Source organism: Heteronotia binoei, chromosome 9, assembly GCF_032191835.1.
Source record: "Heteronotia binoei isolate CCM8104 ecotype False Entrance Well chromosome 9, APGP_CSIRO_Hbin_v1, whole genome shotgun sequence".
NCBI classification, from domain to species: Eukaryota; Metazoa; Chordata; class Lepidosauria; order Squamata; family Gekkonidae; genus Heteronotia; species Heteronotia binoei.
In genome coordinates, this window is record NC_083231.1 from 64,446,162 (window position 1) to 64,472,524 (window position 26,363).

At 39.0% G+C, this 26,363-nt stretch overlaps 1 protein-coding gene across 2 annotated transcripts; it reads left to right on the forward strand.

The window, feature by feature from the left end:
• The first annotated feature begins 2,210 nt into the window (after positions 1 to 2,210).
• Positions 2,211 to 18,227, forward strand: LOC132577177 (uncharacterized). 2 transcript variants are annotated; one of them, XM_060246735.1, is made up of 7 exons: positions 2,211 to 2,561; positions 6,613 to 6,833; positions 9,578 to 9,637; positions 16,589 to 16,720; positions 16,882 to 17,028; positions 17,848 to 17,908; positions 18,057 to 18,227. In XM_060246735.1, the coding sequence occupies exons 2-7, from the start codon at positions 6,639 to 6,641 to the stop codon at positions 18,158 to 18,160; spliced, it is 699 nt and encodes a 232-aa protein (XP_060102718.1). In that variant the 5' UTR covers positions 2,211 to 2,561; positions 6,613 to 6,638; the 3' UTR covers positions 18,161 to 18,227. The 2 variants fall into 2 exon arrangements, with proteins under 2 accessions (XP_060102718.1, XP_060102719.1); XM_060246736.1 differs by lacking the exon at positions 16,589 to 16,720 and having other exon boundaries at positions 2,379 to 2,561.
• The last annotated feature ends 8,136 nt before the right edge of the window (positions 18,228 to 26,363 follow it).

Consider the following 26,363-nt stretch of genomic DNA (forward strand, 5'->3'; position numbering starts at 1 on the left):
CCCTCCCGCCGGGAGATGCCGCAAAATGAGCCCCCTTGAGGCTTATGGCGACAGGGCTCGGGGGAAGCGAGCTAGACTGCTGTTCTTTTGAGGGGTTATAGAGTGTTTCGAGCCCGTCCCTGTGGCATCGGTCCCATCGTTGTGGGAACCAGGGGGCTGGCGCAGCGGCACACCGAAGCAGCCTGTCACTAATAACACAGGTCGAGATGCAGGACAGGAACCCGGAAGTGACCGACCGGCTGCTTCAGCGTGCCGCTGCGCCGGCCCCCTGGGCCCCACAACGATGGGACCGCTGCCTCCGCGGGCCTCTGGAGGCCTCTCTGCTGCCTCCACGGGCCTCTGGAGGGCCTCCAGGGTCCCGCGGGGGCCTCTCCGCTGCCTCTGTGGGCCTCTGGAGGCCCTCCAGGGACCCGCGGGGGCCTCTCCGCGGCCTCCGTGGGCCTCTGGAGGGCTTCCAGGGACCCGCGGAGGCCTCTCCGCTGCCTCCGCGGGCCTCTGGAGGGCCTCCAGGGACCCACGGCGGCCTCTCCGCTGCCTCCGCGGGCCTCTGGAGGGCCTCCAGAGACCCGCGGCGGCCTCTCCGGCCTCCGCTACCGGGCCCCGCGCGCGGGCGAGGAAGGCGGCGAGTGAGGGAGCCAGCGTCCCTGCACGTGCGCACACCACCGTGCGCACACGCAGGGACGCTGCCTCCCTCACTCGTCGCCTTCCCTGCCCGCGCGCGCGGCCCGCCGGCTCCCCGCTGGCTATACCGGGACTTTCTAATGGTCCCGGTATAGCCAGCCCGAGAGCCGGGAATTGGGGGCCAGAACCGGGAAAGTCCCGGGAGACCGGGACGGTTTGGCCACCCTAGTGCCTGGGACAGCCCAGTCGCCTCTGCACATGGGCGCGTATAGCTTGGTTGTGTGCTATTGCGTTGTTCCGATGTATCGTTATGACGATACACTAGAAGTATTTAGGCTTTTAACTGTCTCAGAACAATGGTCTGGCCCTATCACATTGCTTATAGCTATAGGTGGCCAGTCAGCCCACTTCCTGTTTCTTTTTTCCCTATTGATTTGTTCTTATTTTTTTGTTAGAGCCTGGTTCTCTCTGTACTTTCCCACAGCCACCTGTTTGGGGAATTATGTGGGATGGGTGTCTGCACTGATTCTACACACAAGGTGGTAGAAGCTGTTAAGTTGTAGCCAGTTTATGGCAAACCGCCCTATATTTCCTCCCAACCCCCCTAAAGTTTACTTTTTCCTTGTCCTCTTCAGCCAAGCACTTCATACCTCAGTTTCCCCTCCTTCTGTCATGTGTTGTATAGGCTTTAGTCTGTGAGAGGGACCCTGCCTGCTATTCGACTTCAGAGTATCGGGGGGTTAATGTACAATCTCTTGTGCTGATTTTGAATGAGGGGAAGGCAAAGGCAATGACTGTGATATGAAGCCACATAGCAAATGTTATTGTGTAAGGACTGAAGAGCTGTATTTTACTTGGAGAATCCCTGTGATACAATGGTTTCAGTGTGGGATTCAGTTCAAAGTCCTCAGTCACAAAATTCTGTAGGTAACCTTGGACCATTCACTCATCCAGAGAAGAGGAGAACAATGTAAGTCACTTTGGCTGGTCCCACTGGGGATAAAGGCAGGGTTTAAGTAAAGTAAATAAATAAAAGGGGCTTGTGCCAATCTAAGCTAATTAATTATCATATGGCAGTGTGTGTCGTATAGCCAGGAAACCCAAAGATTGTATGGTAGGCTGAAAGTCTAGCTCTTTTTGTGACAAACTAGGTTTATGTTTTGGGCTGAGAGAACTGTGACTGACCCAAGATCACCCAGCTGGCTTCATGTGGAGGCGTGGAGACTCAAATCGGTTCTCCAAATTAGAATTAATGGTTAGGGAGCTCTCCTAACCATTACACTATACTGGCTCTTTTACCAATCTAAGCTGGTGCACTGGCACTTTATTTTAGCGTTTTGTTTTCTTTTACTGACAGTTGTCTGAAAATGAGCAGATCACTGAAATTATAGAGGAGACTAAAGTGACATGTACTGGCTGAGGCTTCAAAATACCAGCTGTATAAGGAAGCAGTTGTTTGACTAAAGTCCTCATTTTGCCATGGAAACCAGCAGGACATGTGCTATATCACAGAATGTAGCACACTGGATAATATTCAGCAGGTGTGTTTTGATTAACAGCTATGGGGCACACTCCAAACAGGCACTGACAGGCTTAATCTCAGCATGGGGACCTGATTTTAAGAGATTACTAGAGAAGTCTCTTGGTCTGGGTGGAGGAGAGACATTTAATAAGCAAAGGGAAGTTGATGTTAATGCTGTGGGGTACACAATGGGTTAAAAACCAGGAAACAAGTAAGGGTGCCAGCTGCACAGGGGTGGGCTGGTTTAGACAACAGTTGGGTGTGGCTAGCCATGTTCAGACTACAATGAGAAATTAATGGGAGGCTGGAGGAAGCCCAGGACACTGGCTAACTCACCTTTGCCAAGACAGCAGCTTCTCTAGGCTGGGTGGGGAGTTCTCTCAAGTTTGTCTTGCAGAAGGAGGCAGGGGTGGCTAAGGTAAGTGAACATCTCTAGTAGCTAGAGCTGGAAGGGTTTTCCCAGGTACTCCTGTTGCCTCTTCCTCCGACTCCTTTCCTGCTCAATACGCAGGGAGCTCAATCTGCCAGGTACTTTCCTCAGGAAATGCTCAGAGCCAACTAATGCTTCAGGACATTTGTCCTGGATAGCCCTGGTGTTCTTGTTATGCAAGTCATTTCCTTCTGGAAGCAACTGGGCTGGCCCAGTCTTATTAAATCTCTCCCCCCCCCCTTCCGTTTTCTTCTTTGCCTGGTGCAGAAAGTTTCTTTTTTACTTTAACAGGCAACTTCCCGGTTTTCTAGTAAATGCTTTGTGATCTATGTCTGTTGAATCACTTCTAAATACTGTTGAAGTCTTAAAAAAAAAGTTATAGGGGATTGCCCATGCCCGACTTTTGCAAGATACCTTCTGCATGACAAGAGAAGCTGAGCTTGCACCTTCTTTCTCTTTCATCAGCCTGAAATAGAGCAAAACTACACCTGCTATGCAGGTACAAAGGTCAACAGCTGCCTTTTCTAATGATTAGAGCCACTCCCCAATGCTTGCTGATTTACCTAAAGGTGCAAATGACTTAGTCTCATTAACACTCAGTAATAACCTAGGATCGTTTGGGCTTGATGTTTACAGGGTGCTTCTGTTTCTCTCATTTTTGCCAATTTGCAGCTGGGCTTGTTAACTTTTCCATTCTGTTTACAATGCAAAACTCTTCTGTGAAAAAACTATAAAGACATCTGTGTTCTATCTAACCAGCATATGTCAGGGTGAGACGTACAGTATAAATACAGTTCAAAAACAACAAGCTGTTAACTGGTTTATAAGACACATTGTAGGGTTCCATCATGTAGGCTAATGGTTATTTTATTATAGATTGTGCCTTGCACAAAGAATTGGATTTCTCCCTGAAATGTTACCTACATACCTATGCCAATTCAAACTAGAATACCTCCACTGAGGAAGACAAATGTTCTAGTTGTAAAAGCATTAATTTGGAAAGTAGGTGTTTCACATAAGAGTTTTGCATTGTAAACAGAATTTGGAAAGATCAGGGTGTGAGTCTGGTACATAAAATAGATATTTATTTCTCTAAAAAGTTTATTAGTCAAAAGCCTAGAACACTATGAAGTGCACTTTTCTCCAGGTCTTCCTCTGGGGAGCTCAGGGGGTATACATGGTCTGTCCTTTTTTTCATTGTATCCTGATAACTATTGGGGTATCTAGTTAATATTGCAGTTTGCCCAGTCACAGAGGCATAATATTGCATGTAATAAATAAAACTCCCAAGGATTGTATTGCAAAAGTAAAACATTTATTCAGGCAGATTCAGTTCACATTCAGGTTGCAGTCAAAAAGAGAGAGAGCACTGTGCAAAGGGTTGGAGTAGATTACCTGGAGATTCCTTCCCTCTATGATTCTAAGCCTAAAGAATACTATTCCCTATAAGAAGTGCCAGGCTAAATCCAGCACCATGTATGTAGAAGTATCTGTCCATTCCAGTTTGGTTTCTGCCCTGGCTATGGGATGGAGACAGCACTATTTCCCCTCATAGATGACCTCTGGAGACAGGGAGACTGCCTTACAATAGTTTTCCTTTTTCCATAGTTGAAGACAGAAGGTGGTGCTTGGTGAGATGGTCTCTCTGTGAAACCCACTGGAATGTGGAGTGCTGCAGGGGGCGATCATCTCAGCAATGTTGTTTAGCATCACCCAGTTGTGAGGTTTGGGCTGGGCTGTCACCAGTATGCTGATGACACCCAGCTCTACTGTTAATGAATGGCCACCCAGACTCTGCTCCAGAAAATTTGGACAGCTTTGGAGGCTGTGGCTGGGTGAAACTGTGCCTGAGTCAGGAGGTTCTGTGCTTGAATCAGGAGGGAGGGTAGGTTTGAGAATCAGACTCCTGCCTTGGTGCTGGCACCCAGGGTGAGGAACCTAGGGGAGATCCTGGATGCCTCACTTTCTATGGAAACCCAGGTCATCAGTGTTGCCAGGTCTGTCTTTCTTCAGCAGATCAGTTAACTGGTTTCTTATCTCTCCTCTTGGTTATAGTGACCCAAGCAATAGTCACTTCTGGGCTCGATGACTGTAACTCATTTTATGTGGGCTTATCCTTGAATCATATCCAGAAACTCCAGTGAGTGCAAAACGCAGTGGTGTGCCTCCTGACTGCAACATCTGTGTGGGCACATATTCAGCCAGTGCTACGCCAATTGCATTGGCTACTAATTGAGTACCAGATCTGTTTCAAGGCGATAGTATTAACCTTTAAAGCCCTATGCAGTCTAAGACCAACGTATTTAAGGGACCATCTCTTCCCATGTGTCCTTCAGAGAACCTTGTGCTCTACCGATCAATATCCACTTGCTGTTCGTAGCCCAAAGTATGTCTGCTTAGCCTCAACAAGGGCCAGGGCCTTTTTCATCCTGGCCCCTGCCTGTGGAACATGCTTCTACATGAGATCAGTGCCCTGTAAAATTTTACAGTTTTGCCAGGCCTGTAAAATGGAGCTATTCCCCCAGGCCTTTGGTTGAGGAGTCAGACGCCAAATCACCTGACCTCCTGTGCTGAAAATTGCCCTATTACATCTTGCTGTGTAAAGAGATGCTGCTTCTGTTTCCGCTGTGACTCTGTCCTGTCATCGCTCTAACTTTTTGGAATTTATAAATTAATGTATAATTTTGCCATCTTTTAAATGGTTTTAAGTGATTTATTGTGATAATTTGTTTTAATGGCTCTGTATGTTACCCACCCTGAGCCCTCTTGCAGGGAGGGCAGGATAGAAATCTAACAAAATAAAATATGAGGGCATTGTTTCTTCAGGACATCTAGAGACACGTGACTTCACAAAGAGTCTTGAGGCAAAGGGCACTTTGAGTAATGTAGTGCTTCCCCCCCACCACCACCACCATGTCCAGGCATGTTGTGTTGCTTACCACAACAAAAACAACCCTGTCAAGGTTGGTTAGGCTGAGACTGAAAGACCAAAGGTTCTATAGCAAGCAGTGTTTTGAATCTGGGTCTCCAGTGTCCTAGTCAAACATGCTTAACTCTTACACTAGATTGGCTCATAGGTTCTCTAACATAAATATTGCATCCAGTGTGTGTATTGTGTAGAAATAAATGGTGCCCTGAAATCATCATTTACAATAAAAATGTACTTGCTATAATTGTGCATTTCTCCATTAAGATTCATTTTTCCAATTTTTGCTTTTAATCTAGGGAAATACCTTTTCCAGACTAGTTTTTAAATGTGGTGTAAGTTTGCAGCTCTACCTGAATTGTTACATACGAATCAAGTACCTTTGCTAAAAATTTACAACAAAATTATTGGTAATTTATCTATTGAAAGTAGATAAAGTAAATGTGGATGCAGTGCATTGTAGGCAGCTATTGGACATGCTTTTAGTGTACTTTGGCTGGGTGTTATTCTCCTCACCTGAAGAGTAGAAACACATTGAATGTTTCAGTTTGAAAAAGCAGCACAAGTGAACAAGGATATCTATCTTCCTGGATTGTACTCCCCCCCCCACCGCAAACGACACACAAATCTCTTCTAATTTTTCTAACTGAAAAACCCAGCAAGCAACAACCACATCTCTGCAGATAGATTGGGTCAGGGTGGGGGTGGGTCCTCCTGAGTTCTCTTTCCATCATCTGGAAACGTTCATATTGCTGATTGATTGCATTTCTATGTGCTGCTTTTCTTCCTGAAGGGCTTCAAAACAGCATATAGAAATATAGCATGCCTATTTTGTGCTATATGGACTTCAATATGCTTTTAATTTGAGTTTCATCATGTACCCAACTCTGCATCAAACAATATTTGGCATATTAATTTTTAAAAAGCCCATCAAGGCTTTTTTAGTCTATATTGTGATGGATGTCGATTCTTAAACCTTTATATATGTAGCAACTCTGAATGTTGACACTTCTGAACTCTAACAGACCCTAATGGAATGGCATGTGGACAATCTATCAGATGATACTTGTTGGGAGTGCAGATGCCTTTTTTTTTCTTTTGCATCTTTTGAAGGAACCCTTGCTACTTCCCGTGCTTGAATGTTCCTGTTAAAGTGTGGATTAGCTGGAATGGATCGCTACAGATATTTCATCTTCAATCAGAAAAGCATGGTTGTGTTGGGGCTCTCACAGATAACTTTTGCTACCATTTGTATCATCAGTGGATTAATAGATGGTGCTCTCAGAAGAGAATCAACACTGAGTAAAACTAGGATACCCATCTGGGCTGGAGTGGTAATTTTTAATATATATACATATATATGTAAAGCCTTCTTTCTTCATGTTTATTAGATTAAGATATTTTGTCTAGTGTGTCTGTTTGAAGAATTTTTTAGCTTTTGTTTAGTAGACTGACCTTAATTGACAAAAACACAAATGTGTAATTGTGTAATAGTGTCATGCTGAGTATCTTAATGAGAGCATAGCATATGCCAAACCATTCTGTTGAAAGTGAAGATTTCAGTTGCCACCTATCCTCTCCCCAAGCAAAATCTGTCTTGTGTGAAAGAGGTGAACCTACAGTGGAAGCTGGAATGTCTGATACATGTTTGGTAGAAACAAGAAAGAGTATCAAGGCATCTTAAAGACCACCAGATTAATTGTAGCATAAACCCACTTAATCACACTTAGTAAATCACACTTCACACTTAGTAAATATGTATACATGACAGTGTGTTTTAGTGACTAAGTGCTGGACCCTGAGGAGATATGGGTTCAAATCCACGCTCAGCCATGAAGCTCATTGAATGATACAGGGCATGCCACCTTCTCCTAGCTTAATCTACTTCACAAGGTGGTTGTGGGGGCAACCAGATAGGTCACCCTGAGGTTTAATAAAGGATGGGATAAATACATGACTGACAGACACCCACACTCGGGAGGGGAGGTTAATTGGAAACTAAATGGTTATACAATGTAAGATGTATCAACAGTGATACTTCCGTACAAAATTCAAAAGTATAAAAGATGAGCATGGTGATTATCTGCAACAGTTGCAAATGATTGCTATGTTTAGAATGTTCAATATGGGGAAAGGCCACTATTTGGTTTTTTGACCATTTTTTTAGTGCAGGTCAATTTGTGAACCTCTGTATTTTTAATGCTTACTGTTTGTTTAGTTAATTGAAGCAATTTACAGTGTAATCCTAAACAGAATTATACCCTTCTAAACCCATTGACTTCAGTGACCTTAGAAGTGTCACTCTGCTTAGGATAGCGCTGATAATTTTAAAATGTTTTTTGTCTTTGACTTTTTCCCTTTCCCATGCCCCTCTAAATATTTGCAGACTGATATTTCTATTTATACATTTGACACAGTTGGTACTTCTTGCTACAATGCATCTGGTAGTCTTTCAAGCTCAACAAGACTCCTTTTTGCTTTTGCTGCAACAGACCTTGTATGGCTACCCTGCTGGAATGTATTAAATGAAAGTGTGCAGGTGGCCTGCTGCAGCCTGGCTGCTATATTGACTTGCTAATGTTTGGACTAATGTAATTCATACTGGAATCCTGCCTATTTGAAATGACCTGGTTTCTTTGCTTAGTCCTGTTTCATTAAGGCAAAAGTAGGGGAGCCCAGGCTAGCCCAATCTTGGACGATAAATTGGGTTGGCCCCAGCTTGTATATGGATATGAGACTTCCAAGGAATATCAGGGTTGTGATGTGGAGGCAGGCAATGGCAAACCATGTCTGAATGTCTCTTGCCTTGAAAACCTCATGGGTTGCCCTAAGACAGCTGTGAATTGATGGCATTTTCCACCACCAAGGGAGCAGAAGATTGGCTTGCTCTGATTCTGAAAGAGAGCTCTGGGCAGTCATGAGAGGGCACAACAGCTAAAACATTCTCCCCGTTAATTTTCTCCAACACCTGATAATTGGAAGGTATACTGCTTCAGAAAATAAAGATTCTGTTTAGCTTTCATGATTGAAAGGAGGACATCCAAGGGCAGAACAGGAGTAGAGTGGCAGTGCTAGAGGCAAGGAAAGATATGATGGGAGTTACTTGGCAAGTGGAAGAGGCTTTTTTTTTTCTATTAGGGGAAGAATGAGATTAAGAAAGGTAAATGTTTATTCCAGAACAAATTGCATTAGTAAAATTTAACAACTTTGGTTCTGCTACTAGTTTACAAATATTCTTATAAAACAGTTTTGTTTGCGTGGTATGTGCAAACAAAAAGCAACTGTGAATGGTAGTTGAGTAAGCAGGGCTTATTTTTTTTTTACAATGCTCAGAGGTACTGAGTACAAGTGCCCCTTTGGGGCACTCTGCCAAGCCCTGTTCCTTGTGAGCTAGCCCATCCTATTCAGCCAGAGAAAGAGAGAATGGCACCTCAGGAACAGCCGAGACCTGCAAAATGTGTGGGGGATTGGTGCAGCATTATGTTTGAGTACTGACGCTTCTTAAAAACAAAAATAACACCAAGAGTAAGCAAATAATGACAGTAGCTTACTCCAGTACAATATTTGCTCCAAATGTCCTTTACTCCTGCTGTCAAATCCCATTATCTTTTGCTACAATCAGAAGTGAATCGAATGACATAATTTATACTTCAAAAAAGTGGAGGGGCATAGTGCATTATCCAGATGTTTTAATGCCATACAGTGGGCAATCGACCTGAAGACCATCCTATAAATCAAGCAGATTTTCACTAATATAAAAAGAAAGCAAAATGTGGCATTGATTTGGAGTCTCAGCGTTAGAATGGACAGGTGAAAAAAAACCTGTTCTCTGTAGTGCCAAAATGTTCTTCTCAGGTTCCTACTTAAATGAATAGAGACTGTACAGCTTGAGTCCATAATCTTTTTGTAGCAGCATGTAGCTAAAATCATGAAACATCTCGATAATGTCTTTAATTAGTTTTGATCCTTGTGAAACAGATTTTGACCTTTTTTGTATGCTAAAATTTATGCATAGTATAGATGCATAATTGTGTTTACCTCTACTCTACCCTCTCATCTTTTGCTACCTATTATGCAGTTTATGGGTGTTCCTGGATTAATGGCTTTATATTCTTCTCAGAAAAAGTATCCAATTCTGGTAAGTTTATATTATTCACTAATAGTTTACTTTATTTAAGAGAAAGAGAGGAAGAGAAATCCACCCTCCCTTTTATATATAAATATTGTATTACTCATATAACTTCACATGTTTCGATTTTCCTCTTACATTATCCTGAAGTTTAAAGAATAGATTATACAATGAAAATTATACTTCCAAACCTATTCAATATTTGTTTATTCCTGTTGGAGTTTTGTTTTTTTTTAGGAGGGAGGGTCAGTGTGGTATTTTTCTTCCTTATCACTTGCAAGTACCTTGCTTTAAAACAGGTATTGAGGGATAGCACAACAGAGATTATTTATGGATTTTAACTCAAATTTCCTTAAAAACATGGGTGCAACCCATCATATTTAAGTCCCACTGACTTTAATGGAGGTTGGCCACATGGCCAATTAAGAAAATAATCTGGCAATTGACCAGTCAAATTTAGTTTTAATGCATTGATTTTTTTATTAGAACAAATTCAAAGAAATAGGTTCATTGTCAGTCAATATGATACTTGTACTAATTAAAAAAACAACTCTATAAAACTCTAATTATTATTATTATAACCTTTAATATGTGTTTGAAAAGTTCTTCTCTTTGGCTTTTATTTTAGAACTCCTGATCAACCTATTTTAATTTTTTTTTTAATTAAGGAAAAAACAAACTAAATTATATCATCCATAAAAAAAATCAGGCAGTTTTTAGGTAGGCCATAGACCAGTTCTTCCTTTTGAAAATGACTGTCATTGCAAGTGGCTAGCCAGCAAATCCGCTGTGCTGTTAAGTCTGCTCCTGATTGCTGTGTGATTCGGGTCCTCACGTTCCCCTCCCCCTGCAAAAAAAAAAAAAACCCTAACAAAATGACAGCCTAAATCTAATATGGGTAAACTGTCCCATAGACAGAGACATGAAGTATCATGGAGACATGAGATCAAATAATTAAAGGAGTGGCTGTGGCTTAGTGGGAAAGCATCTGGTTGGCAGGAAGAATGCTCCAGGTTCAATCTACTAACATTCTCACTGAATACTATAATGGTGGCATTCACAGCAACTCTGGAGAGTTGGGGTTTTTTGCAGTATTTAATTTTTAGTTTTAAAACAATTTTATTTAGTAACATATGGTAGCAATATCTATTTCTTGCATCATTAATAATTCCTTTTTATCTATCCCATATATTACTTTCTATCACCCCTCCCCCCGTTACTTGACCCCCGCCGGTGTTATTTACTTAAAATACTAATATTTAAAGGCACCCTTAGCTAATAAAAAACAAAAATTAATATCCTTCTTCCTTCTAATACTTAATCATTATCAAAAATTGTCCAATGTCCTTTTATTTCCCACTCTTTTTCTACATATCTTCTGAACTTTTTCCACTCCATCTTAAATACCTCTAAATCATAGTCTCTTAAAATTCTTGTTAATTTGTCCATTTCACTCCATGTCATAACTTTTACAAGCCAATCCCATTTCTCTGGTATTTTTTCTTGCTTCCACAACTGCTCATACAATGTCCTAGCAGTTGAAAGCAGGTACCAAATTATAGTTCTATCTTCTTTTGGACATTTTTCCATTTGTAATCCCAACAGAAAAGTCTCTGCCACTTTCTTAAATTCATATCCCAAGATCCTAGAAATTTCTTGTTGAATCATCTGCCAGTACTTTTTTGCTCTTTCACAAGTCCACCACATATGGTAGAAGAATCTTCATGTTTTTTACATTTCCAACATCTATCTGGCATCTTATTGTTCATCTTTGCCAACTTTTTAGGAGTCATATACCATCTATACATCATTTTAAGACAGCTCTCTTTAATACTATGACATGTCGAAAGCTTTATAGAATTCTTCCACAAATATTCCCAAGTTTCCATCTGTATTTCTTTATTTACATTAATTGCCCACTTAATCATTTGAGATTTCACTACTTCATCTTCTGTAGACCATTTTAAAAGTAATTTATATAGTTTTGAAATTAATTTTTCATCATCTCCAAGCAGAACTTTTTCCATTTCTGTTTGCTCTTTTCTTATTCCTTCAGTTTTAATATCCTTTTCCACCAAACTATTTATTTGTTGCATTTGGAACCAATCATATTTATTATTGAGCTCTTCAGCAGTTTTCAATTCTATTTTGCCACTTTGTATTTTTAATAGTTTATTATATGACAACCACTTTTCTTCATCCGTCTCAGCTGTTATTTTTATTACTTCTGCTGGCACTATCCATAACGGCTTTCTCTCATCACCATATTTCTTATATTTCATCCACGTATTTAACAAATTGTTTCTTATATAATGGTGAGAAAAAAACCATCCATCTTTTCCCCCCCATAATACATATAAGCGTGCCAGCCAAATTTATTTCCATGACTTTCCAACGGTAAGAGTTTTTTATTTAACAGCGTCACCCATTCTTTTATCCACACTAAACAAACTGCTTCATGATATTTTAAATCTGGTAGTTGGAATCCTCCTCTCTCTTTTGCGGCTGTTAAAATTTTCATTTTGATCCTTGGTTTCTTCCCAGGCCACACAAACTCTGAGATTTTCCTTTGCCATCTATTAAATTGTTTACTGTCTTTTACAATCGGAATAGTTTGAAACAAATACATTACTCTTGGCAGAATATTCATTTTAATTGCAGCTATTCTGCCCAGCAATGACAAATTAAGTTTATTCCATTTTATCATATCTTCATCCATTTTACACCATAGCTTCTCATAATTGTTTTTAAACAAATCAAGATTCTTCATTGTTATCTCCGCACCCAAATATTTTACCTTAGAAGTAACTTCACAACCCGTTAGCTTTTGCAGTTCCTTTTGTTTATTTACTTGCATATTTTTACATAGAAGTTTTGATTTTTCTTTATTAATATAAAGTCCCGCCAATTCTCCATATTCTTGTATTTTAACTAACAACAAAGGTATTACTTGTATGGGATTTTATTTATAAACACTATATCATCTGCAAATGCTCTATATTTATAAGTAAATCCTTTTACTTTTAATCCTTCTATTTCTTTGTCTTCTTGGATTTGCATCAGTAAAATTTCAAGAGTCATTATAAACAACAGTGGCAAAAGCAGACAGCCTTGTCTTGTACCTTTTCTAATTATCATATCTTCTGTAAGGTCTGCATTTATACATAGCCTTGCACGTTGTTCAGTATATATTGCTTTTATCATAAAGTTTTCTCCCAGCTCCATTTTCTCCATTACTGCAAACATAAAGTCCCAGTTTACATTATCAAATGTTTCTCTGCATCTGCAAAGAATAATGCAACTTCCTTTTCTGGATGTCTTTCATAATATTCTACAATATTTGCAACAGTTCTAATATTGTCTCTTATTTGCCTTTTGGGGAGAAACCCCGCTTGATCGTCCTTCATAAAATTTTATCAGATGTTTTTAAGCCGTTCTGCCAATATTCTTGTATATATTTTATAATGAAATTGGTCTATAATGTTTTACATTCGTGACGTCTCTATCTTCTTTTGGAATCAACGAGATAACAGCTTCCTTCCATGTATTTGGTATTTTCCCTTTTATTCTTATAATGTTCATCAGTTTCTGAAGTTTCAATATTAATTCCTCTTTGAAGGTTTTAAAATATTTAGCTGTATATCCATCTGGCCCAGGTGCCTTTCCATTTTTCATTGCATTAATCACTGCTTCAATTTCTATTTTTTCAATTGGATCATTCAAAACTTTTTTCATATTTTCTGTTAAGGGTGCTATTTTAATATTTTGTAAATACGCTTCCATCTTTTCTTTCTTTAACACCCTTAAATAATTTGGCATAGTACTTATAAATTATCTTTTTATTTCTTCCTGGTCTACCAACTCTCTTCCATCAACCACAATTTTATTAATGGTTTTACTTTCTTTTTTTTCAGTTGCCAGGCCAAATACTTTCCAGGTTTATTTGTTCCCTTGAAAGATTTCTGCTGTAACCTTTTCAAATTCCATTTCAATTCTTTATTTAACAAATGTCTCATTTGTGTTTGTAATATTGTAATCTCCCTTATAATTTTCATTTTTCCCTGGCCTTTTTCTCAATTCGCCTTCTTTTTTCTTTATTTCATTTTGAATATCCAGCATCTGTTTTTCTTTTTCTCTCTTGTCTTTATTGTTCAGTGGAATCAATATTCCTCTCATTACTGCTTTATAAGCATCCCAAACCGTCTGAAATTCTATATCTTCTTTATCATTTATGTGGAAGAAAGCTTTAGTTTCATTTTCTAGAGATGTCAGTATTTCTTTATTCTGTAGTAAATCTTCGTTTAATCTCCATCTGCTTGACTTTTTAGACAATTTTGTAATCCACATTATTGGGTTATGATCAGCTCCTATTTTAGGTAGGATCTCTATCTTCTTTGTTATAAGGCCTAAATCCTTATTGCCCCACAACATGTCAATTCTAGAAAAAGTATTATGTCTTGCTGAAAAAAAGGCATAGTCCCGCACTTCAGGGTTAATTTTTCTCCATATATCTTCCAGGTTTTCTTGCTTAACCAGTTCAAAAAAAGACTTTGGCAATTTCCCTTCCTTTTTATTTTTTCCCCCCAGACCTATCCAGTGTATTCTTAATTGTTCCATTAAAATCCCCCATTATCAAAACTTGATCATATGTCACTTCATCAAATTGTTGTATAATGTCTTTGAAAAAAGCTTCCTTTGGTGCATACAGTCCCAATAACAACGGGGTTTTTTTTGCATTTAATATTATTTCTACCACTACAAATTTTCCATCTTTATCTTTAAACACTAATTTCGGATCCAATTCTTGTTTAATATAAAAAATCACTCCCCTTTTCTTCTGTTCAGCCAATGAATGAAATTCTAGTCCCAATTGCTTATTCCATAAAAATTTATAATCCTTTTGTTTAATATGTACTTCTTGTAGACAAACTATATTACAATTTTGCTTTTTAATCCAATGAAATGTTGCCTTTCTTTTTTTGTGGTGAATTTAGTCCATTTACATTCCAAGTTAATAATTTGTAATCCATCATGGTGCAAATTCTTTGTGTTCTTCACAAAATCTACGCAGTTCCTGTGTATTGTAATTGTAATCCTTCTTCCTTGAAGTTCAAAGCTCAAACCTTCAGGTATTATCCATCTATACCTCATTTCATTGTCCCATAATTTTTCTGTCAATTTCTTATATGCTCTTCTGTCATTTATCACTTGTCTTGGCAACTCCTTCATAATTCTTACTCTGCTGCCTCCCACTATCAGTGTTTTTTTCAAAATTTTTATTCATAATCTTTCCTACCATTTCTTTTGTCATATATCTTATAACCACATCTCTTGGTAGATTGGTTTTTTTTTTTTTGCATAAAGTGAATTCACTCTATACATATAGTCATACATGTTTCTAGTCCCTTCAGGATCTTCCTCCAAAAATTCTGCAATTATTTTTATTATATATTCTTTCAGGTCAGTTTCTTCCTCCTCAGGTACCCCTCTCAGACATATCTGGGTCTCCATCAATTTGCAGTCATGAATTGCCACTTTTTCTTGTATTTTTAGCAAGGTGGAATCATGTATTTTCACTCTCCCTTCCACTTCTTGCACTTTCTTTGATGTTACCAGTCTCATTTCTGAGATCCTCTATATCTTTTTTTAGCTCTTCAATATCTTTTCTAATTTCTTTTTTGGAAGCAGTTATCTCCTTCATCCCTTTCATCATCCTGGCTTCCATTGCATCCAATTGCTCCTGCATTTTCTCCAGTGAAGCAGCCCTTGCACAGGTTTGCTTGTGGTCTGACATGTAAAAACACTAAAAAACTTGACCTCACCAAATTAAATTTCAACTATCAGGTTTAAAAGAATTAAGCTTGCTTTCTTCAATTAGCCTAATATCGCCGTCCTCAGAGCCTCCTGGGCTCAGATATTTATTTTTGAAGTTTTTATTTTCTCCAAAATGGCAGTCGCGACTTTCTGCCTCACTTTAATTTTTTTCCCCTTTTTCCTCTAGAGGCTTCTAAAATAGTTGTTAGCAATAATGTCCAATAGCATTTACCTTATAATCGTCACCTCTGTCAGCTCCACCAATTTTTAATGCCCTAAACACTTTATAAATTTTATTTAAACTTTGACCTCCTTGCAATGGCCGCCAATGTTTTTCTATGATATTATAGTCCTAGAGAAGGCTGGCTGCTTCAGTGATTTCCCTTTTTCATCCAATACTTCCTGCTTCACTGGCCACCAAATCCTGTTTTCACTGGTAAAGAGATCTCACGATACTTGATGTATTTCCTGTATTGACTGTGGAAGCTGCAGTTCTATGACGATGGGGCTTTTTCTCAGAAACCACAAGTAGACCAAACAATAAATTCCTTCTCACTTTTTAACACTATCCTTTAAATTTACACAGTCCAAATTTCGCCCCTCTTCCCTTCTTCCTCCAAGCTTTCTAAATTCCAATTTCCCACCTTCTGATTTTATTTTGTTTAATTTTCATTAGTTCTGGAATGAAAGATAGCGATCTGTACCTTTTCTGTAGTTATCCAGATCAACACCGGTCTTGCATAGCTTTAGATGTTTAGTAGAATCAAAGAAGATTAGGATCCTGTCGAGCTTAAGTCAAATAAATGACTCTGGAAACCTCTGTAGATGATGAAAATGCAACTCATCTCTGGAGACTCTTCAAAACCTCAAAGGAGCCCCCCCCCGGACTCCCTTTTAGCCAAAGTAAATCTCAAAGTTTCCTGTGCATATCTTGGACTAATCTCTGACTGAGAAAAGTAGGCAGTAGGCATTAGATTGCCTTTCACTACCCCGAACAGAAGTTCCAGCCTGCTCCCCTTCTGAGAAGCAGTTCAGCTCAGCATTTTCCAACCCCGGAAGTCCTCTGCAGTATTTCATTTTAAACCCAAACTGAGTCTCCCCACCACCACTTCCCTTTTATTTATCTACTCCTTGTCTTTCATGCAGGTGAATGCAATGATAATTGCCTCAGTATTTTCCTATTTCACCACTTTAACTGTAGTTGTCTATGCCTCTCTAACATTAGAGTATGGTGAGAAATACGAGCTCAGCGATATGTCCTCTTATCATCCAGCTGTGGTAAGTGCCAAATATTCTGACAAACTCTCACACTTCAATTCCTGTCACTTTGGAAACATTTAAAATATTCAGGAAACTGTAATGAAAACTATTTAAAAACAAATCTAAGGTTGAAATAAATACAACCATATTCATGCATTTCCTGTGTTTTTGTATCACAGGTGTTTGTGCTTGATCAGCTTGTGAAAGGAACCAGTATAACAATGCTGATTGCATCTATTTTTAGTGCTGTTACTGTGCTCCTTATTATTTATGTCAGTTGCCGAAGCCTTCCATTTTGTTCATGTTTTGACAGCATAACTGGACTTGTAAGTAGCAATATTATTAAACCTGATATGTTGAATGATCATGGGTTTGATTGAAAATCCTCTTGGGATTCTAAAAAACACCTGTTTTGAATAATTTGATTACAGATGCTATTTTATTTCTTTAGCCAATTTTAAAGAGGCTTGCAATAAATGGTCTCTTCTTATGTGATATGTAAACATCCAAATGTGTTATTAGCATGTTACACTGAGAAGAATGATCTATGAGCAATGAATGCAGTAACGCTATCGAAACTAAATGACTGTGGGTTTCAGCAGTGCTGGTATGGGAAATCACTGAGATTTCCAAGGAAGTTACCATGAGCTTTCCAACCAAGGCTGGGAAAACTGCTATTTTTCTCATGGTTTACATAGTATGAGCTACATATGTTCATAAAATATTGTGGGTAAGGTTAATGATTCCATGATTTCATTTCTCCCTCTTCCTTCTGTGCTTGATCAGCTTTATTCAATATAAATCAAATAAAATAAATAAATTAATAAATTCTTGTGTAGGGCTTTTACTAGGATTTCCAGCTCCAGTTTGGGAATTGTTGGAGATTTGGGGATAGTGCTTGGGGAAGACAGAGTTAAAGGAAGGGGAAGGAGCTCAGTGGGAATGTAATGCCATAAAGTCTGTCCTCCAAAGCTACCATTTTCTCCAGGGGAACTGATCTCTATCATCCAGAGAGCAGACACTGTCTCTCTCAGTCATGATTAGAACTGACTGGCTTTTGGTTGTAATGGCACTTGTTAAACACTATTCTATGAAACCTAGTCTGACAGTCTAAATCTTACCCAAGTCTATGCTCTTGTTCTTAGGAAAGACTCCAATCTAATGAAGACCAACTACAAACTGCAGAACTAGTCTGTATGTCACATGGTATGTAGCCTGCTTTTGCGATTCTGAAATTAACTGCAACTGCTTTATCAATCACGTATTAAATATATGATCAAAACCTTGAGGAAGATGTTTGGGGTTTGGGGAAAATAACTATTGCTCATGATAAACTATATATTTTTCTTTCTAGGTCAAGTGGACAGAATTTTTAACTCTCCAGTACAATTTTCAAATCTAAATTTAGAAGGAGATGATGAAATAACCAAACCACCCCCATACATCAGATTTTCATAGGGTTTTATAATGGGTTTTATCAGGATGAATGTAAGACTCTTGCTATAAAATTTCAAAATCTTCAAAATGTTGTTATTAAGAAGAAGCAACATAAAATACCACTGATTCTCATGAGAAGAAGAGTGAGTGGGCTTCATGACTAGTAACTTACTTCTTGCACAGACAATATATTTCATCCAATCTATGACAAAATGTGAACTTCAGCCCCCCAACAGTTATGTGAGCTAAGATATATGTTAGAAGTATACAGCACTTCAGACAGCACTTCATCCAGAAAGCACTTCATCCAGAAAGCACTTCATTCAGAAACAGGGCTCCATTTGCAGAAGATGAACTTCAACAGATTCCTTTGTTGAATATGGAATGTGTAAAAACACATAACATATAGAAAGTATATACCAACTGGCTTTATTTACTCCAAAAGCACCCCTGTTGGAGAGAATACTGCAGATGCTATAAACATAAATTAAGGCAGTCCGCATCTCATCTTAGGTTACCAGTTTCCCAATTCATTTATCTACCTGGTTTAGGGTTGCCAAGTCCAATTCAAGAAATATCTGGGGACTTTGGGGGTGGAGCCAGGAGACTTTGGGGGTGGAACCAGGGCACATTGGGGGCAGAGCCAGGAGCAAGGGTGTGAAAATCATAATTGAACTCCAAGGGAGTTCTGGCCATCACATTTAAAGGGATAGCACACCTTTTTAAAATGTCTTCCTTCCATAATGAAGGATAAGGGCATCTTCTTTTGGGGCTCATAGAATTGGACCCCCTGGTCCAATCATTTTGAAACTTTGGAGGTACTTTTGGGAGAGGCACTAGATACTATACTGAAAATTTGGTGCCTCTACCTCATAAAACAGCTCCCCCGAAAACTCCAGATCAATTCCCCATTATACCCCATGAGAATCGATCTCCACATAGGGAATAATGAAGTGCTCAGCAGATGTTCCCACCCCCACCCCATTTTCTGGTGACTCTGAAGTGAGGGATTGGCCTCTCTACTCACAAGTTGCAGCCAACTTCTTCCAAGTAACACAGACACCCCATCCCAAGAGGAAGCCTTTCAATTGGAGACTGGAGCCTCTGGAGGGGGAAAGTCACATGGTGTCTTTGGGGGCGGGGCTTCCCCCACCGGCCAGCTGACTGGGAGTGGAAAGGAGCCTGGGAATGCAGAAGAACCCCCGCTGGGACCTGGGGATTGGCAAGCCTAGCCTGGTTGTTATATGAAGTTACTTAATTCCTTAAGTAGCGTTCCTGATATCCCTCAGGTAATTTTACGGAAATGGAAATAAACTAGTGTGTACCAATCTAGACCATAATTCCACTGCTTTTTCTCCTTAGATTCCTCCCCCCCACACACACAAAAAAAAGATTACATGCATACAATCAGAGTTTTAGAATGATAATGGCTTGTGTTGCTTAAGGTAGGTAATAATGCCTCACAAATATCTAAACACGTCCTACTACAATTTGTATAAAACATTCACATTCCTGATTTTAAAAATCAAGAAAAACATGTAAGCACATAAATTTGAAAGCATACATGAAGCATTGCTTCAGACAGTGGTTTTCTATTTTTCCAAAACTGGAACCCACCTTTACCTGCTCCAGAATGTAGTAAAACATTCATATGACAGAAAGAGGACCCAAAGTTATGACTATTGAGAAGGGAGTGGCTCCAGGCCTGAAACATGCATGCAGCATTGAAAGACTAAGTGGAGGGAAAGCAAAAGAAAGGGCTAGCTTTTAGGGAGATCTGTTGTAAAAAGGAATTGTCTGTGCTGCTGAGTAACCTCACCTCATCTTCCTGCTCCTTCTGTGTGTGTGTGTGCATGTGCATGCAAGCAAGTGTCAGAAGTATGACACCCTTTCTTCCTATGCATGCACACTAGCAGCAGATCCTTAATAGGTGGGGGGGGGGGGCTCCACAGAGGCCTGCATGACCCGCCATCATGGGTTGACAACCACTGATTGACAGTCCACACTTTGATCTTGTGTGGAAATATAAATTAGAGGCCATAAAAAAATCACAGGAAGGAAGAATATGTCACTTTTAAGATTTGAGGAGCTTGGACAGCCTAATTTGCTCTCCCCTTTTACTAATTTTCTCAACTGCTTTCAACATTCTGTACTTCTGGAGCACGTTCACTCAACAACACGGTGAGGTTTATTTTCTTTTGGTCAAGTTATGAAATCACTGTTTGTCCCCCTGGGGTTGCCCCAGGCCTGGATCTCTTCATTTTGGGGGGATGGTCAAGTAATGGGTTGTGCTCATCCATGAGTGGCCAATTACTTTACTATTTGAGACAGTGATTTCATCATGGTCTAGCACCTGTATGACAGACTGCACTTTAAAAGTTTATGTGTTGTCTAAAGGACTGTGAAAGGTTAAGCCTCACAGAGCCAGAAAGACGTAGGGTTGCCAAGTCCAATTCAAGAAATGTCTGGGGACTTTGGGGGTGGAGCCAGGAGACTTTGGGGGTGGAGTCAGAAGCAAGGTTGTGACAAGCATGGTTGAACTCCAAAGGGAGTTCTCACAATCACATTTCAAGGGATTGCACACCTTTATATAGCTTGGAACTATTGGAAATATGGAAGGATAGGGGCACCTTCTTTAGGGGTTCATAGAATTGGACTCCCAAGTTCAATCCTTTTGAATTTGGAGTGTTTTGAGGATAGGCACCTGATGCTATGCAGAATACTTGGTGCCTCTACCTCAAAAAGCAGCCCCCCCCCAGAGCCCCAGATACCCGTGGATCCATTCTCCATTATACCCTATGGGAATTGATGTCTGTAGGGAAGAATGGAGTGTCCAGCAGACATTTTCCTCCCCCTCCCCCGCTTTCTAGTGATCCTGAAGCAGAGGGAGGGCCTCCAAACCAGGGGATCCCCTGCCCCACCTGGAGATTAGCAACCCTAGAGAGCCTTGAGGGAACAGACTGCTCAAAGGGATTTGACTGGTTAACATCAGCTGAGCAGAAAGACTTGGGGACTAAAAACAGAACAGTTTAGCCCTAACTGAGGAGAGAGTAGCACTGACTGAGAAGTTTTAACACTGACAGAGGACTAAGAAAGTTGCAAGGAGGCATGGGAGGCTGGTGAAGACCCCCATTCAGGGCAAATCTTCTAAGCAGAGAAGTGACTCTCTGTCCAGTTGGAAAAGGAGACAAATGGAGTGATCCCGGTGTGTTTAGAGAAGGAATTTGGGTACTTTGTAGTGTGCCCCTGCCTTCTGAAACCTGAAGAGTCAGTTAAATTCAAGAAAGTGAACTGGGGTGTTTAAGAAACACTGAAACCAAAGCCTGTCTTTTCTAAGATTCTTTGTGAAAAGCTTTCAACTCTCACTTGCTAGAAACATATAAATGGTAATTACTAAGTAACCTCATTCATTATAGATTTACTTCAGACATTTCACTTGATTTTACCTGGCCTTTCCCCCTCTTTGTTGAATAAAATATCTTATTTGTTTTTGAATGTTCTAATCTAAAGCCTCGCATGTCATTTTCAGAACTTTAAGTGAAAGAGGTGATCTTGTCTCTTCCCTTAAGTTCCTGCACTGAGCCAGCAACAAAATATAATTGTGACAGGATGGGACAGCCATAGGTCTTCAGAAAGTAATAAAATAGATAAAGGGGGTGCTCAGCCAGAAAGAAAAGAAAAAAACAGAGGGAAAATCCTGCAACTGAGTGAGGGAACAGAGCTAGATTGTCATGATCTGTGAATGAAACCAGAGAAAAGCCAGAGATTATGGAATTTTCCAGCCATTGCAGAAGTTGTACCTATTTTAAAAAAAATAACCAATGGGTATTGCAACATATATATTTGAGCTGAATAGCACAGTGGTATGTGATGTTTTCTGTATACAGCAAAGTTCCCTGTTAGCACAGTAGCAGCAATTGATCACACAGTGAAGCATGCCTAAGCTTTTGTTGCCTTGTGCACAATGAATCTGCAGAACTGTGATGAACCTGAACAGGAAACATATTTTGAATAAAAAAAAATCTTTGAAACTTCCTGAAACCACTGAGATTGTTGTATACATTCTGACCATTACACAGAAGCCAACTGAAGTTGCTCTACATACAATTAATGTGCAATGGATTGCCATTCAAATAGTTTAATATCATAAAAGTTGCTGTGTAGAATGACATAAGGTAATGAGAAATGAATATATTCCATTATTTAGTACAGTTATTCTACCAAATCCAAATTTAAAAATTAAAACTCTGAGGCAGACAAGAAAGGCTATTGCTCATTGGTATTTTAGCACCCTGCTGATGTTTTTTCTGTCCAATGAGGGTAGAAGAGGGGGAAAAGAATGGGTGAGCAGACAATGCCATTGATAGGCGGTGTGTTGACCAGTAAGTGAACAGAATATTTTCAGTGCAGTATAGATTTGTGTACTTATTCTGTCAATTTGCCGTATGAGGGACTGTTAAATGGATCCCACATGAACATGTAACAGCATCATAATTTTTTGGCCCATATTTGTTTTCTTGGGGTGCCAAATACTTCCTTGTTCCCAAGAGAATTTGAATAACTTATAAACATGGGTGCTTTCTCTTGTCTATCTGAAGCTTCGCAGAGAGAACTTCAACATCTATGAGAATTTTAACTCAATAGCTTCAAGGACAAAAAGATTATAATTGGAACTTTTTTCCATTGCAACAAATAGAAGCAAAGAATAAACTCACATGACAAATATGAATAAAAAGTTACTTTCAAACTACAGGAAAACATTGTGTTGTACAAATTCCTAATTTAAAATACTCTCCACCTGACATTAGGGTGTATCTTTGTACCAGGCCTCAACCAATTCAGCAAACTTATTTTCATTTTATTAATTTAAAAATTATGTCCCATTTATCCCCAAACAGCTCAAGATAGCTCATAGTATAATCCAACAAATTCATAAAGATACAAGTTAGAAAATTAAGCCAGCTACAAAACCAATAAAATTTTAAAACCCAACCTACAAATCTAAATCCAACATGTACCAGGAATTGAGTGACTATATTTTGTACCAGTTGATGCATCCAATTGTCTTAAAGTACACTTTTACAGAGGCATTACCATAATTGAGCCTTGAGGTTATGGTAACATCATGGACTCAGATTGGCTGTGTCATTTCCTAATTAGATGTAACTGAAAAAGAGATTAGACTGGAGTCTAGTAGCACCTTAGAGACCAACACGATTTTCAGGGCATGAGCTTTTGAGAGTCAAACCTCCCTTTGTTAGATATGAGAGCTTTGACTCTTTACAGGTCGTACCCCCAAAATCTTATTGGTTTCTAAAGTGATACTTGAATCTAGTTGATCTACTGCAGATCAACATGGCTACCATTTAAAACACTCTTATATCTTATTTTCTTAAGTACCCCAAGGCTCAGGGCAATCAGGAATATTTTTACCCCATATACAATAGGGAAATCAATGCTTTCTAAAGTATCAACTGTGCCATCCAGCATCACCTCTACCTTGAAAAGATATTTCAGATGATTCTCTCCCAGCCATTTGACCACTTAAGTCGTTGAACCCAGATGTTCTAATTCCCTTCATTTTTGGCACATCAACTCCCATCTAAAGCTGGTGTGCAGTTTTGAGACGCCTAAATTTATTTTCTGATGTGTGATGCCAGCCGCAGGCTAATGGACATGCAGATCCTTTTATCATGGATTCCACTCCACTATCTTGTTTCCCAATTTTCCACTTACCGTACCTGGGGAAGCTTCTACTTATGTAGTAACCTTAACTATGTATAGTTTTTAATAACTGGAATTAATCCAATTTTATTATAATACATATCATGTTAATGATGATAATGAAGAAGAAGAAGACTGCAGATTTATACCCCGCCCTTCTCTCTAAATCACAGACTCAGAGCGGCTTACAATCTCCTCTATCTTCTCCCCCCACAACAGACACCCTGTGATGTGGGTCCATTGAATAATGAATAGGTCCACTGAAGGAGTCTCCACTAATGTATTTATTTAAAAGTTTTATATTCCACTTACATACAAATACAGACCTCCAGCCCTCAAAAATGCTGTAGTGCTAATGCTAACTGGTAATCTAAAAAAAAAAGAGACCAAATGTGGCAGAATTGGATTTATTAATTTTAAGACAGTGTCACATAATGTTGTTATTCTGAACAATAACACATACAAAGAAACCCTTCGTTACTTTGGCAGGATTTTAAAAAATACAAAATGACATTGACTTTAGTACTTAAAGCATTATTGTTACATAGGGAATCATTTTGGATTAACTGTGTATATATCCAGCAATATGATAAAAAATGCTGTTGAAAAATGTTATCTAGCATTATTTTTGCAATTCAATGGAAAAAGAATTCCGTAAACAGTTATAAGTTCCAAAGGTTGTACTGGGTGCTAGGACCTACAGGACCTGCTTCCAATCCTTATCCACTTAATTAAACCCTTTATTTTGTGCTTGAAATTTTTTTTAAAGTTTATAAATGAAAATAACTACATTTGCACTAAATCTTTTACTTCATATTCTTAATTTAAGTAAACAGGCGAGTCCTCTAAGAGAGGAATGTAAACCATGTTTGAAAATCATACACATTTAAGACAATTTTATTAAAAATAATTACACACACAGCCAATTATTCATCAAAGCAGTATAAACTAAATGAAAACTTAAGGTTTAAAATTGATAAAATTCCCTTTTTAAAGTACTGTACAAAACCCCCCAATGTAACAGCTGTACTGATAAGCAAAAAAGAATATATAAAATCCCAAGCACCATCCACATGCATGCTTAGACTAGGGTGTCCACGGATCATGCCTTTTAGTGACTGTGGTGCAATATTCATTTAAACCTAGACCATAAAGCTAGTGTTTTGTACTTCAGTAATTTTCAATAAAATATCTTTATCCATTATATATCTGCGATTATCTTAAAATGACAGATGATAGTTATATTAAGGTAAAGATTAAAAGTAAATGCTCATATTTATTCCCCGCCGCCTCCAACAGCAGCATATAGTTAGTGAACAGTTTCAAAAACTACACTGGGCAAATTAAGTGTTAACACACAATACTGATACTTCAGAGCTGTTTTCAGAGCCTACTTTCAGAGCTTACTTTCCCTTTTTAATTTCTGGTAATCAAATGGTTACATGTCTGTAGTTAAAAGAGGCATTGTTCTTTCCTATCATACAGGAAACAAGCTCTTTTCTTAGCCCTCTTATGCCACAGGTACATAATCTAAAAATAAAGGAAGTATGTTTTATTCACAATTGTTGTTTTATTCACATGCAAGTGTATGCTCCTTTAACTCATTAAAGAGGCCTTGATTAATTGTATGAGTTTTAAGTGGGCAACAGCTTTATATCCAAAACTTACATGAAACTCAGGTGGTCTGCCTGTACAAGGAAATTAAAAGGTAATTTGATCTCAGTTTTCTGATAATGCTATTCATGAAGGCTGTGGGATTCCCCATTGCCAGTACTGCATGTTATGAGATGATCACGGGAAGCCCCTTCTCTTCTACTCTTCATATGAGCAACAAAGCTCTTAAGGGTAAGAAACAGGCAAGCCTTAGTTTTCATTCTCATCAAAAAGTTTTTTTTGATACTGTTTGCATATGTAGAAACATCAAGCCAGGCCTGTCATATGTACCTTTATAGTTGCTTCATTTACAGACAACAGCAACTAACATTCATTTCTACTTTTCCTTGTAAAATATAGCAGGATAGTCTGTAAGGCACATAAGTTCTTACATACTGGAAATACTGCATTTCAACCATGCTCTTTTTAAAACATTAAAACAACATGAACACAGATCAACCAGTCACACAGGACAGTATTTGTTGTTCTGAATCAGTCCACCTAAATCTACATTTGCAGTTCACTGGACCTTTTCAATCTTAACTGTTTTTCCTACAGGTTAGAGCTTCACAAACTAGTATTCTGATTTAAATGTCTGCCTAGAACTGTCTCATGCTGTGACTGGCTTGGATGCCACATAGTAAAAGTCTACTAAGACTGCAAGTCTCCCATTGGGATATGCCACATTTCACCACAGTAGGAGAACACAAAATACAAACTGATGGTTAAGAATTGCTGATCTCAGCAGTGTAAATACATCTAAAGCTCCAAAGTGGTGCAAGGGGGACACCTAGACCCTTCAGCTGTAAAATGGAAACACATTTTACTCTATGTTGGACAGGATAGG